The sequence below is a fragment of the Telopea speciosissima genome, chromosome 1 (genome assembly GCF_018873765.1).
Source record: "Telopea speciosissima isolate NSW1024214 ecotype Mountain lineage chromosome 1, Tspe_v1, whole genome shotgun sequence".
Lineage (NCBI taxonomy): Eukaryota > Viridiplantae > Streptophyta > Magnoliopsida > Proteales > Proteaceae > Telopea > Telopea speciosissima.
In genome coordinates this window covers 75,306,379-75,319,301 of record NC_057916.1, presented here as the reverse complement: position 1 = coordinate 75,319,301, position 12,923 = coordinate 75,306,379, and the positions used below count along the sequence as shown (strand labels likewise).

Here is a 12,923-nt window from a genome sequence, read left to right as displayed (position 1 = left end):
CAGCATCCCAGGAGAACAAGAGACCTCTCGCCACGGTCAGAACGTGGGAGGACGCCAACACCCAAGGCGAGGGTGTCTAGCCCGCAGAGATCGGTCCGGAGGTCCGTGTTCGACGGACGACTGGAAGAAAGTCACATACCACGACGAAGCCGGACCTACAGAGAAGAAAGCCCCTCACCTTCACGACAGGGTTCATCACGGCATGACCATTCACCATCCCGCCAACACTCAAGGCGGGAGGGGACATCCAGGAGAGAACGTGAACGGGGTCGCAGCGAACGTCCGGCTAGGCGTGGGGGGCAGACACGGGATGAGGAGCTCGATCAAAGACTCCGCGACCTGGATGAGAAGCTGGAAGGGTTGAAGAAGCAGACCAAAGGCGAGACACATTCCATACCTGGACAACACCCCTTCTCGGCAGAGATCATGTCAGCCACACTACCTTCCAGGTTTCGACTACCCACCTTTGAACTCTACAGTGGTACCACTGACCCTAATGACCACATCAACTACTTTAATGGCATGATGACGCTGTATGGGGGGTCGGACGTGGTATCCTGTCGGGCATTCCCTGCGTCCCTCAAGGGAGCAGCCACATCATGGTTCTCCAGGCTACGACCGAGATCTATAGGCTCGTTCGTAGAGCTATGCGAGCAGTTCGTCACCCGCTTCCAAAGCAGCGTCAAGCAGAAGAAGATCACCGTCAATCTACTAAACGTGGTACAGAACCCTGGGGAATCTCTCAGGGAATACGTTACCAGGTTCACCAAGGAGTCCCTGGAGGTTCGAGACTTGGATGACCAGACACAACATGCAACCCTAGCAGGAGGTATTAGGGACCTGGACTTGATCAAGGACCTGGCACGTCATGAGACCAGGACTATGAAAGAGCTCCTGGAGCGGTGCAACGAGTTTGCAAATATGGCCGAGGTACTACAAGCTAGAACAAAAATAATCGAGGCCAAGCCACAGGACAACAAGAGGTCAGCACCTGATGACCGCAACGAGGGTAAGAGGTCGAGGACAGAGCGCCGACAAGAGAAGAGCGACCGCCCATCTAGAAGGACAGACCGCCGCCCAGAGAGAAGCGAGAGGGCAAGCACCCCTGAGTTCACACCACTGAACACCACCAGGTCCCAGATACTCATGCAGATCCAAGACCGTGACCTACTCCATTGGCCACGACCCATGCTAGCAGCGCTAGAGAAGCGAAACCCTAGCAAATATTGTCTCTTCCACAAAGAGAATGGGCACGACACAGAGGAGTGCTATCAATTGAAGAGAGAGATAGAACAACTGGTAAAAGCAGGAAGCTTGAACAAGTATGTGAAGGGGAGACGTGACAACCGCTCAGGCCAAGGAGATAGAGGTCATGACGGAGACAGAGTGGAGCCGAGACGAGAAGAAAGAAGAACAGATCGAGAGAGAGACCGCCCAGAAGAGCGGAGAGATGCCACAGAACCTAGTGGCACCAAGGGACCTCCTATCCTCACCATACTTGGAGGACCAGGGCAAGAGTCCACCAGAAAAGCTAAAGCTCATGCCAGGTTCGTGGGAGTGGCAGAGAAGCCCAGCAAGATAGCCAAGACGAGGCGGTGATCTCCTTCTCGGATGAAGACCGGAAGGACTAAACTTCCCGCATGAAGATGCCCTGGTAGTACAGTGGAGGTAGCCAATCGACTGCATACACAGTGGCATGATAGACACAGGGGCGTCCGTTGACGTACTCTCCTTGGACGCCTATTGACAATTCGGGTCCAGGGACGACCAGCTCAAACCAGAGCCCACTTATCTCCATGGATTCTCAGGTGCCACCGCCTCCATCAGAGGTACCATAGAGCTACCCGTCACCTTCGAGGTACACCCTCAACAAGTAACCATCATGGTAAATTTCATGGTAGTCAAGTCCGTGGTGTCCTTCAACGGCCTCCTAGGGCGACCATCACTGACAGCCCTTAGAGGAGTCATATCACCACTTCACCTGAAGATGAAGTTCCCCACCGAGAATGGGGTAGGCAAAGTCCGAGGAGATCAGAAGAAAGCAAGGGAGTGCTACGCCACCTTCATGAAAAAGAATAATGGCAACACCCGTGGAATGGCACTCTGCCTAGAGAGCATGGTCAGTGACCAGAGAGATGAACTGACAGAGAGAAGGGGAAGGCCAGTGGAAGACCTCATCCCATGGCCCCTCAGCCAGGACGACCCCTCCAAGGTCGTTCAGGTCGGCTCGCTGCTAAGCAAGGAACAGAAAGAAGAGCTTGGACACCTCCTCCAAGCGAACATAGATGTCTTCGCATGGTCGACCTCCGACATGCCAGGAATACCACGTTCCATAGCGGAACACCGACTACATGTCGACCCAACCAGGAAGCCCGTTCAACAGAAGCGGCGTAACTTCGCCCTCGACCGACAAGCAGCAATCAAGGAGGAGGTCGAGAAGTTAAGCCGATCAGGGTTCATCAGAAAGGAGAAGTTCCCAACCTGGCTCGCCAACGTGGTCATGGTACCAAAGCCAAGTGGGAAGTGGAGGATGTGTGTCGACTACACCGACCTAAACAAGGCATGCCCAAAAGATGAATACCCACTGCCCCGGATCGACCTACTGATCGACGCCACCGCCGGCCATGAGATGCTGAGTTTCATGGACGCCTACTCCGGATACAACCAGATCCTCATGTATGAGGATGATGAGTCTTACACCGCATTCCGGACGGACAAAGAGAACTACTGCTACAACGTCATGCCGTTCGGGTTAAAGAATGCAGGGGCCACCTATCAGAGAATGGTCAACAAGATGTTCGAGGAGCAGATCGGGCGCAACATGGAAGTATATGTGGATGACATGCTCGTGAAAAGCGTCCACAACAACCAACACCTGACCGACCTAGAGGAAGCATTCACAGTACTGAGGAGGAACCAGATGAAGCTAAACCCCGCAAAGTGCGCCTTCGGTGTAACGTCAGGAAAATTCCTGGGGTTCATGGTCTCAGTCCGTGGAATAGAAGCCAACCCATCCAAGATCAAGGCCATCCAAGAGATGGCACCTCCTCGAACGGTCAGGGAAGTGCAGAGGTTGAATGGAAGGGTTGCCGCCCTTTCCAGGTTCGTGTCACGATCAGGTGATAAGTGCTTACCATTCTTCAAAACATTGAAGAACCTCCGAAGCCCTAAGGACTTCACATGGACGGAAGAGTGCCAAAAGGCGTTCAGAGAATTGAAGGAGTACCTAGAGAGCCCACCCTTGCTTGGGCGACCGGAACCTAACGAAGAGTTGCAGCTCTACCTGGCCGCCACCCCTGTTGCGGTCAGCGCAGTACTGCTAAAGGAAGAAGGCAAAGTCCAGAGGCCGATCTACTACGTCAGCCATGTCCTGATCGATGCAGAGACCAGGTACACTAGGATCGAGAAGGTAGCCTATGCATTGGTAATGGCAGCCAGGAAGCTACGACCATACTTCCAAGCCCATACCATCACAGTCCTCACAGACCTACCCTTGAAGAAGATATTGCACAAGCCGGACGTCTCCGGACGATTGATAGCATGGGCGGTGGAGTTAAGTGAGCATGACATCAGGTTCCAACCAAGGACAGCCATCAAAGGCCAGGCTCTTGCAGATTTCATTGCAGAGTGTACCCAGTCTGAGATCGAGTCACAAACAGGGGAGCCCGAAGATAAGGATCACGGATCGTGGGACATGTTCGTGAACGGGTCGAGCAATGCGGCAGGAAGCGGCGCTGGGCTCATATTAACCAACCCCGAGGGATTTCGTATCCAATATGCTCTCCGGTTCACCTTCCAAGCATCCAATAATGAAGCAGAGTACGAGGCATTACTAGCTGGACTCCGGGTGGCCAAAGCCATCCAAGTCACACACCTATCCACCCGGAGCGACTCCCAGCTCGTGGTGAATCAGGTGAATGGGGAGTATGAGGCAAAAGATGAGAGGATGGCATCATACCTAGCACGCGCTCAAGCATTGATCGAGGGTTTCGAGAAGTTTGAGATGGTTCGAGTTCCCAGGGAGGAGAACGCCGCCGCTGATGCCCTATCCAGGCTAGCCAATGAGGAACTCCAAAATTTGGCTAGCGCAGTCTATGTTGAGATCCTGCATGAGCCAACGTATAAGGAAAAGCAGGTTAACGAGATCACGGAGGGACCTAGCTGGATGGACCCTCTACTCAACTACCTCCAGAACGATGTCTTACCAGAAGACAAGGCCGAAGCAAGGAAGATCAGGATGAGAGCTGCAAAGTACACCGTCCTAGATGGGGTACTGTACAAGCGGGGGGCAACAGCACCACTACTCCGGTGCCTAGGACCCAAGGGGGCAGAGTACGCCCTAGCCGAAGTCCATGAGGGGATATGTGGAAGCCACATGGGGGGACGAGCCCTAGCCTACAAAATCCTCCGCCAGGGACTATACTGGCCACGAATGCAAGAGGAGGCCATCCAATATGCCAAGAAGTGCGAGCAATGTCAGTTGTTCGCCCCAGTACCCCATCTACCCGCCACCAAGCTGACATCAATCCTCAACCCCATACCTTTTGCCATGTGGGGACTAGACATCTTAGGCAACTTCACCGCAGCACCAGGAAACAGAAAGTACCTGGTCGTCGCGATCGACTACTTCACCAAGTGGGTTGAAGCTAAACCCTTGGCCAAGATAACAGAGACAGAGATGGAGAAGTTCGTCCGCGACGACGTCATCTACAGGTTCGGGGTACCACGGATCCTCGTCTCAGACAATGGAAAACAATTCAACAACCCTAAATTCCAAGCATTCTGTCACCGCTACAACATCGACTATCGGCCTGTGTCGGTAGCATACCCACAGGCCAATGGTCAGGTGGAGGTCACCAACAGAACGCTACTGGAAGGAGTCAAGAAAAGGCTAGAAGGAGCCAAAGGCAAGTGGGTAGAAGAACTACCAAGCGTCCTGTGGGCATACCGAACTACAGTACGGACGCCCACAGGAGAGAGCCCATTCCGCCTAGCATATGGCACTGAAGCATTGGCGCCGGTAGAGGTCTGCGCTATGTCCCATAGGGTTCTGCACTTCAATGAACGCACCTATGTCGACGGACTGCGGGCAAACCTAGACTTTATAGATGAGGTCCGCGAAAGAGCACTACTAAGGAACGTCGCCTACCAGCAACGTACTGCCAGGTACTATAACGCCAGGGTCAAGGAAAGGCTATTCCACCAGGGAGATTTAGTACTACGGAGGGCAAGTGCATCGCAGCCACAGAAGGCGGGGAAGCTGTCACCCAACTGGGAAGGACCCTACATAGTCTCCAAGCAAATACGCCCAGGGACTTACCGCTTGAAGACTCCAGGGGGCAAGAAGGTAGACCGTACCTGGAACTCAGAACATCTGAAGAAGTACTACCAGTAGAAGCATAGCAGTAGTGGTAGTGATAACAGAAGCAGTAGCAGTAGGAGTAGCAGTAGACGACATCAAGGACAATGTGAATTTCAGTCAAAATAAAGAAATGCTGCAAGAATACTTGTCTTCTCCTACCACTCAATCGAATCACGGCCACTACATTAAGGCAACATGCCAACATCGAGGCTTCGTGCCTAAGGCAACATGCCAACATTGAGGCTTTATGCCTAAGGCGATATGCCAACACTGAGGCTTCGTGCCTAAGGCGATATGCCAACACTGAGGCTTCGTGCCTAAGGCGATATGCCAACATCGAGGCTTCGTGCCTAAGGCGATATGCCAACACTGAGGCTTCGTGCCTAAGGCAACATGCCAACATTGAGGCTTCGTGCCTAAGGCGATATGCCAACACTGAGGCTTCGTGCCTAAGGCAACATGCCAACATTGAGGCTTTATGCCTAAGGCGATATGCCAACACTGAGGCTTCATGCCTAAGGCGACATGCCAACCAACACTGAGGCTTCATGCCTAAGGCGATATGCCAACACTGAGGCTTCGTGCCTAAGGCGATATGCCAACACTGAGGCTTCGTGCCTAAGGCGATATGCCAACACTGAGGCTTCGTGCCTAAGGCGACATGCCAATATTGAGGCTTTATGCCTAAGGCAACATGCCAACATTGAGGCTTTATGCCTAAGGCGATATGCCAACACTGAGGCTTCATGCCTAAGGCGATATGCCAACATTGAGGCTTTATGCCTAAGGCAACATGCCAACACTGAGGCTTTATGCCTAAGGCGACATGCCAACATTGAGGCTTCATGCCTAAGGCGACATGCCAACACCGAGGCGTCAAGCCTAAGGCAACATGCCAACACTGAGGCTTCATGCCTAAGGCGCCATGCCACCGCTGAGGCTCTACGCCTAAGGCGTTAACCCCCAAGGTCAGAGGATCACCAAGGCACGACGTCACTACCAAAATCCGAGGACTATCAAGGGTCAGAGAGCATCAACGCGCAAACAATCACCAAGAGACAAGGCAATCAAAGAAAAGCAAAAGCGATCACATAGAAAAGTCATAGTAGTTACAACTCAAGTTCAAAAAAAAAAAAAAAAAAGGAAAAAGGTTGAGACGTCTACAGGATCGGGACGACCGTAAGGTCAAGGGATCACAGAGTGGTGGGTCACCTCCGACCCAGCTAAAGACATCATGTCCGCCTCAGGAGGACGCGCAGCAGCACCCCCCTCAGGCAGGGCAGCCTCCACCTCTAACACCGGAGCGCTCTCCACCACAGCTACACCCGGAAGTGCCACACCCACAGGCGCCTCCTGAAGTCCGAACGCGTATCCACTGCATAGATCGACCGACCAATCAGATGACACATACATTCAAATACCAACATGCCAATCAAGTACAAAAGACAATACTCTTACCAGGACTCAGCTTCCAGAGAGACAGGAAGGCCTCCGAGTCCAACTCCTGGACGTGGAACGGATCGCGACCCAGGCACAGCTTGAGGGAGTCACCCTCAAAATCACTCAGCTCAAGCCCCTGATTGACCCTCTTGAGGTCAATAACTTCCCTAACAGTCCGTAATGGGCATCGGGGGACCGTGGCAAAAAAGAAGCGATCCCTTCAATACTTCACGTGACTAGTGATCCCCGTGAGAAGCTCCACAGAGGCATAGGACCCCTTGAGCACGCGGCGAGCAAAGTGATAGCATCCATGGTTCCCCTTCTTCAACAGATAAAAGTGGGAGAATAGGGGAACAGTGGCGGCACGCCCCAGGCGGGCGAAGAAGACATAGAAACCCAAGATCACCCTCCAAGAGTTGGGCAACACCTGCCCAGGGGTGAGGTGCCAATGCTCTAACACCAACTCGACAAAGCGAGGGATAGAAAGGCGAAGGCCCTGGAGGAAAAATGAACGGTAGAGGCAGATCTCCCCTGCACGATGAGAGAAGGCATACTCGCTAGGCCCAGGGGCACGCAACATGACCTCGGCGGGAATATGAAACTCCTCACGGAGGGAAACCAAGTCAGAGGGTGACAAGATGCTAGCAATAGGGCCTAACCTATCAGCAGGACCGGCAGCTGAGGATGCCGCCCCAGAGGGCTGACGATCCCTACGGGGATGGGAGACACTAGAAGGTCCCACTCGTCCATCAGTATCACTAGGGGAGGGGATAGAGGGCGGAGTACCCACCGAAGAAGGCGATCCGGGGGAACGCTCCTCTGAAGATCCAACCCCGACTGAAGCAGGGCCAAGGTCACCCAGGAACGACATGAAGGACAAGAGGGGAACGAACTACTTACTCGAGAAAGCAATCTCCCTGAAGCTAGCAAGAAAAATGAAAGGAATGTCACCTGCAAAATATAAACAGCAGATCCATCACATACAAGAGGAAGAACAGGGAAGAAGAGCGAGGGTCCATCACACCCACGCCGCGGCCACCATAGGCGCGGCATCACCGGCAAGGTGCGGGCCACACCCAGGCATGGCCACCCAGGCGCGGCCAGCCAGGCGGCCACCCTCGCAAGGCGCAGCCACACCCACAGGCGCGGCCACACCCGCAGGCGTGGCCTCACCGAGGCGCGGGCACCCCCGCAGGTGCGGCCTCACCACGGCCACACCCGTAGGCGCGGCCTCACCGCGGCCACATCCGCAGGGCGCAGCCTCACCGCGGCCACGCCCGCAGGCGCGGTCACCTCGGCCACACCAGCAGGCGCGGCCTCACCGCGGCCACACCCGCAGGCGCGGCCTCACCGCGGCCACACCCGCCGGGCGCGGCCTCACCACGGCCACACCCACGGGGCGCGGCCTCACCGCGGCCACACCAGCAGGCGCGGCCTCACCGCGGCCACACCCCGCAAGCGCGGCCTCGAGGAGACACCCTACAAAAAAAAAAAAAAAAAAAAAGGGGTGGGGATCGATTTACCTCAGAAAAAAAGTGACCGCACGGAAGGACAAGCACACGGCGATGACGTAGCCACACCACGAGGCACAATCAAGGGATAGAGGTCACAAGAGCCAAGGCACTCAAGCCAAGCACCACTCAAGCTTTCCAAGCAAACCAAGGCACCAAGGGCACCAAGAGAACACAACCCAAACACAAGGACCCAAAATCAAGCAAAGTGGATACTAGTGGAGGTGACCCAAAAACAAGCACATGGGGGGCACCAAAAAGAGGACAAAAGACAAAAAGGGGGAATTAAAGGAGAACATAAGGGGAGACAAAAAGTAAGAAAGAGAAATGAGAAGTGAAAGAAGAAGGGAGAGGAAGGAACATATACCCACAAAAAACAAAAAGAAAAAGTGTAGGAGGTAAGGTTTGAACCCCCCAACCTCTCCTACCTCATTAGTGGATTTACGGGCAAACCCCACAGGAAAGTTTATTCGCAGCGGACCCCTCACTATGCAAAGACACCTACTCTCTTGGACATCCTATTCCAAGAGAGTGGGGGGCAAATGATACATCCAATATTCACAGGGCCAATCAACGACCGCCACGTGTCATAGACGACCCGCCCCATAGCCAAGGGGAACGAACCGGAGTCCCAGCACCATTCGGGGGCGGCCACTACTCGGGCGCGGCCACACATCCGGGCGCGGCCTCACCCAGGCGCGGCCTCCTCACAGCCTCACCAGGGCGCGGCCTCCTCACAGCCTCACCCAGGCGCGGCCTCACCCAGGCGCGGCCTCACCCAGGCGCGGCCTCCTCACCAGGGGCGCGGCCTCACCCAGCGCGGCCTCCTCACGGCCTCACCTAGGCGCGGCCTCACCCAGGCGCGGCCTCCTCACAGCCTCACCAGGGCGTGGCCTCCTCACAACCTCACCCAGGCGCGGCCTCCTCACGGCCTCACCTAGGCGCGGCCTCACCCAGGCGCGGCCTCCTCACCAGGGGCCTCACCCAGCGGGCCTCCCGAGCGGCCTCCGGCCTCCTCACCCGGGGCGGCCTCACCCGGGCAGGATCATGGGCACCTGAGGTGGGGGCCACCCATCTACGACCCCGATCGTATCGCTAAGACTCATGTCACTACCAGGACTCTAGACCCTTAGAGGTCACGTCATCCAGACGGATTCAAGCACCAAGGACGTTATCACCACACGCAGATATCTATCCACCAAGGATCCTGATGCCACCAGGACACTCCCTCCCGCGGGGAGATGGCCAATCAGGATAGAGCCCCGTTACCCAGGGCCTCTATCCACTCAACGGCACAATCGTCAATCAAACGGGGACTCTCCACACCGCCATATGCTACTATAAAAGGCAAAGGTACACAACCCCATAGGGGAGATCTAAAGTCATACTGAATAATCACTATTCATCTATTTGCGCCAGGAGATCTAACTTTGGCATCGGAGAGCCCTAGGCCGGGACCACACCGGTTCTCTCTGATTGACCCCTTTGGTCCACTTGCAGGTGACGGCACTCGCAGGACCGCTCGACGATTTCTTGACGCAACAGTTATGAACTTATGACTTTCTGTTTCTGAGATGTTAAGCAGTTGACATGGATGTTTTGTGATTTTGTGTTTATGAACTTATGACTTAGAGTTTATATTTCTGTGGTGGTTGTCTTTAGAATGGTATCTTGGAACAATTTTATCAAATGGTACTGTTTGTTTCATTTTAAGAACAACTCTATGTGTTGATTTCATTTCTGTTTTTGTCATTGTTTTATGCTTGACAGGGGGGTGAAAATTTTTATTATTTTTCTAATATATTGATGCATTATTGCCCTCCCAAAGAAGGTCCTTCGACCTTTATTATCTGGGGTTTTGAAAAATCGCCTCAAATTTTAGATGTGATCTCAGATTCTGATTTTTTGGTTCTCACCCTATAATCAGCCATTGGATCATTTGTTATTTACTTATGTTCTTCAATTTTCAATGTACCCAGATGGACATTATTGGTAGATGCGAAATTTGTCAAAGTAGATGTAACGTATTTACATCAACTACGACGAATAATCCGGAAGAAAATTATTCAAATGCCCTGTTCACATGTCTTTTTTTACATGGGTGGATCACTTAAGAATGTGTGACTGTGGAAAAGGTCAGTGCAAGGTCCGTAGGTGCACAAGAGGATCAGACATAGGGTGAGATTTTTTGTGTTGCCCCAATTCCACTGTAGTATGGTTATCATACAATTTTCCTCTTTAATATTATTGTCTTTGTAATAATTCATTCTTACTCATTTTTCATAAAATTTTTTGTTTTCATTTTTTAGCAGGGGAAATATACTGGTTGTGGATTCTTTAAATTTATAAATGATGGACAAACATCCTCCTCAGACAACCAAGCGAAGAATACTGACAAACATGAACTAACCATCCTACCAACTTCAAGTCAATCCAAAGAAAATCTAGAGAGAATCCTTACTAGTAAAATCAAAGATTCAAAACAACAAACAAGATTATGTGAGCAGCATACAAAAATGTTGGACGAGATCCTTGATGTTGTAAAAACATTAGATCTTAACAAGTGATGTATTTTGAGAAGATGAACTCTCATATGTATAGACTTCAATTCAATACAATGTATTCCATATTTGGCTGTGACTTATTATCCATGTGTTTTGTGGACTTGAAATACCATATCACCACTTACTACAGATTTTTATATTAGTATGGATACAAAAAAATTTGGGAAAGATCACATATTGAAGTATCATGTCACCACTTACAATTTTTATATCTTTTTTTTAAAATAAATTATCATTAAATTTATGCATATGTTGTATATCAAAAAAAAAAATTTTAAAATTAAAATTATTTAAAGATAACATATTTTAAGTAGAATCTAACTAATGGATTCATGGGTAACCAAACAATTTTGAATATGAATTTAGGAAGAGTCCAATTGTCAAATTCAGGATAACCAAACAGTCTTATATATGGATTTAGTTGGATTCCACCTGACAGATTTTGGGTAACCAGACAGGTTTTTTATTAGGATCCAAATCCACATGAACCAGATTTTTAAGATTTCGATCCAATTTAAGAATCTGGCTCCTACGACACCTCCAACCAAACACGTCCTAAAAGGGCATACGAAAACCATTCTTGTACGTGGGATCCGAACTCAAAAAAAGGCTCGGTCCACCAAAAAATATGGAAAAAGAAAAGGGAGGGAAAACTCTGATGCTTTGCTTGGAACATTTTCCATCACCTAACAAAATAGGGATTCGACACCTCTCTAACAAGCCAAGCGCCCAGGGAATGCCCAGTGAGGCATCCAATGGCTGGACTATTGGCACCCACCGAGATGCACATCGGGTCACACGCAGGCACACATCCGCCACTGGGCACTCACTGGACGGGGGAGGATCGTTGGAGACTGGAGTGGAGCCCGATCCACAAAACACCCTTAAAACATGGCAAAGGAAAGCAATGACGTGTCGAAACGAAGTTCACCCATCTCCTGACCTCAAACAATCCTATCCATCTATAACACAAAGAGCGTGTGTTCTCCGAAGCGACGCCACACTCCACTTCACCTTCCCCAGAAAACCTAATTCCCCAGCTCCCCTTCTCCCTCTCAACTCTCCAGACGAAAAAGAGCGAAAAAAAACTGAACAGGTTTGGACACACAATGGCGTCGATGATGAATATGGTGGGGGCTAGTTTCTCCTATGGTTCATCTTCTATGGCTCATGATCGCAGGGGAGCAATTGGATTTGAAATCATCTCTCCTTCTTCGATGAGGCAAAATCAGAAGCAGAGGCGTTGCGTTGTGGTCAAGGCCGAAACCATAAACCCGGAGATCAGGAAAACCGAAGAGAAAGTGGTCGATTCCGTGGTTATGGAAGAGCTCTCAAAACCCTTAACCGCCTACTGCAGGTTAGCCTAATCTCCCTCTTTAACGTCTCTCTCTCTCTCTCTTTCTGTAGTCTAATCTTCACAAAACCCAGAGATATAAAAATGGGAAGAAAGGTAACAGTGGTAAGGCGTGGATTGTGTGCAGGTGCTGGAGATCGGGCACTTTCCCCCTCTGCGACGGAAGCCATGTGAAGCACAACAAAGCTACTGGGGACAACGTCGGTCCTCTGCTCCTCAAGAAGCAGAAGTAGCAAATGCTTTTGGTAAACATTAAACTAAGCTTCCTCACCTCCTTCCTTCTCCAAATGATTGGCCTTTTAATTCACCTTTGAATTGAAATGTATCAGTTTCTATATGTATATCAAAATTTTCTGTCTAAGATTCCATAGAGAGATGCACACTACAGAGAGTTGAATGGTTGATCTCATCATCTGTTGTGCTAAACTGCTGCTTCTGGGTTAAATCTAGGGATGTAAATGAATAGGCGAAATCCGTTTCCGGAATCCGTGTCCGTATCCAAATCCATTCGAAAGCTATAAGAATATGAATATGGATAGGGATATGGATACAGATAGGCTATAACTATCCGGAAAATTATAGTTACATGTAAACGGATAAAATATTCAATCTGTATCAGTGTCCATATCTGTTTAGCACTATCCGAATCCGTCCAAAAGCTAATTGGATGCGAATACGGATATAGCACTATC

General features: G+C 51.0%; 1 protein-coding gene across 1 annotated transcript; it reads left to right on the top strand.

The window, feature by feature from the left end:
* The first annotated feature begins 11,947 nt into the window (after positions 1-11,947).
* On the top strand, positions 11,948-12,609 carry LOC122671954 (CDGSH iron-sulfur domain-containing protein NEET). Its single transcript, XM_043869451.1, has 2 exons — positions 11,948-12,234; positions 12,359-12,609. The coding sequence occupies exons 1-2, from the start codon at positions 11,987-11,989 to the stop codon at positions 12,462-12,464; spliced, it is 354 nt and encodes a 117-aa protein (XP_043725386.1). The 5' UTR covers positions 11,948-11,986; the 3' UTR covers positions 12,465-12,609.
* The last annotated feature ends 314 nt before the right edge of the window (positions 12,610-12,923 follow it).

Coding starts and splice junctions, on each gene's coding strand:
- LOC122671954 (XM_043869451.1), top strand. CDS start 11,987: ATGGCGTCGATGATGAATATGGTGGGGGCTAGTTTCTCCTATGGTTCA. Junction 12,235..12,358: donor CCCTTAACCGCCTACTGCAG/GTTAGCCTAATC, acceptor GATTGTGTGCAG/GTGCTGGAGATCGGGCACTT.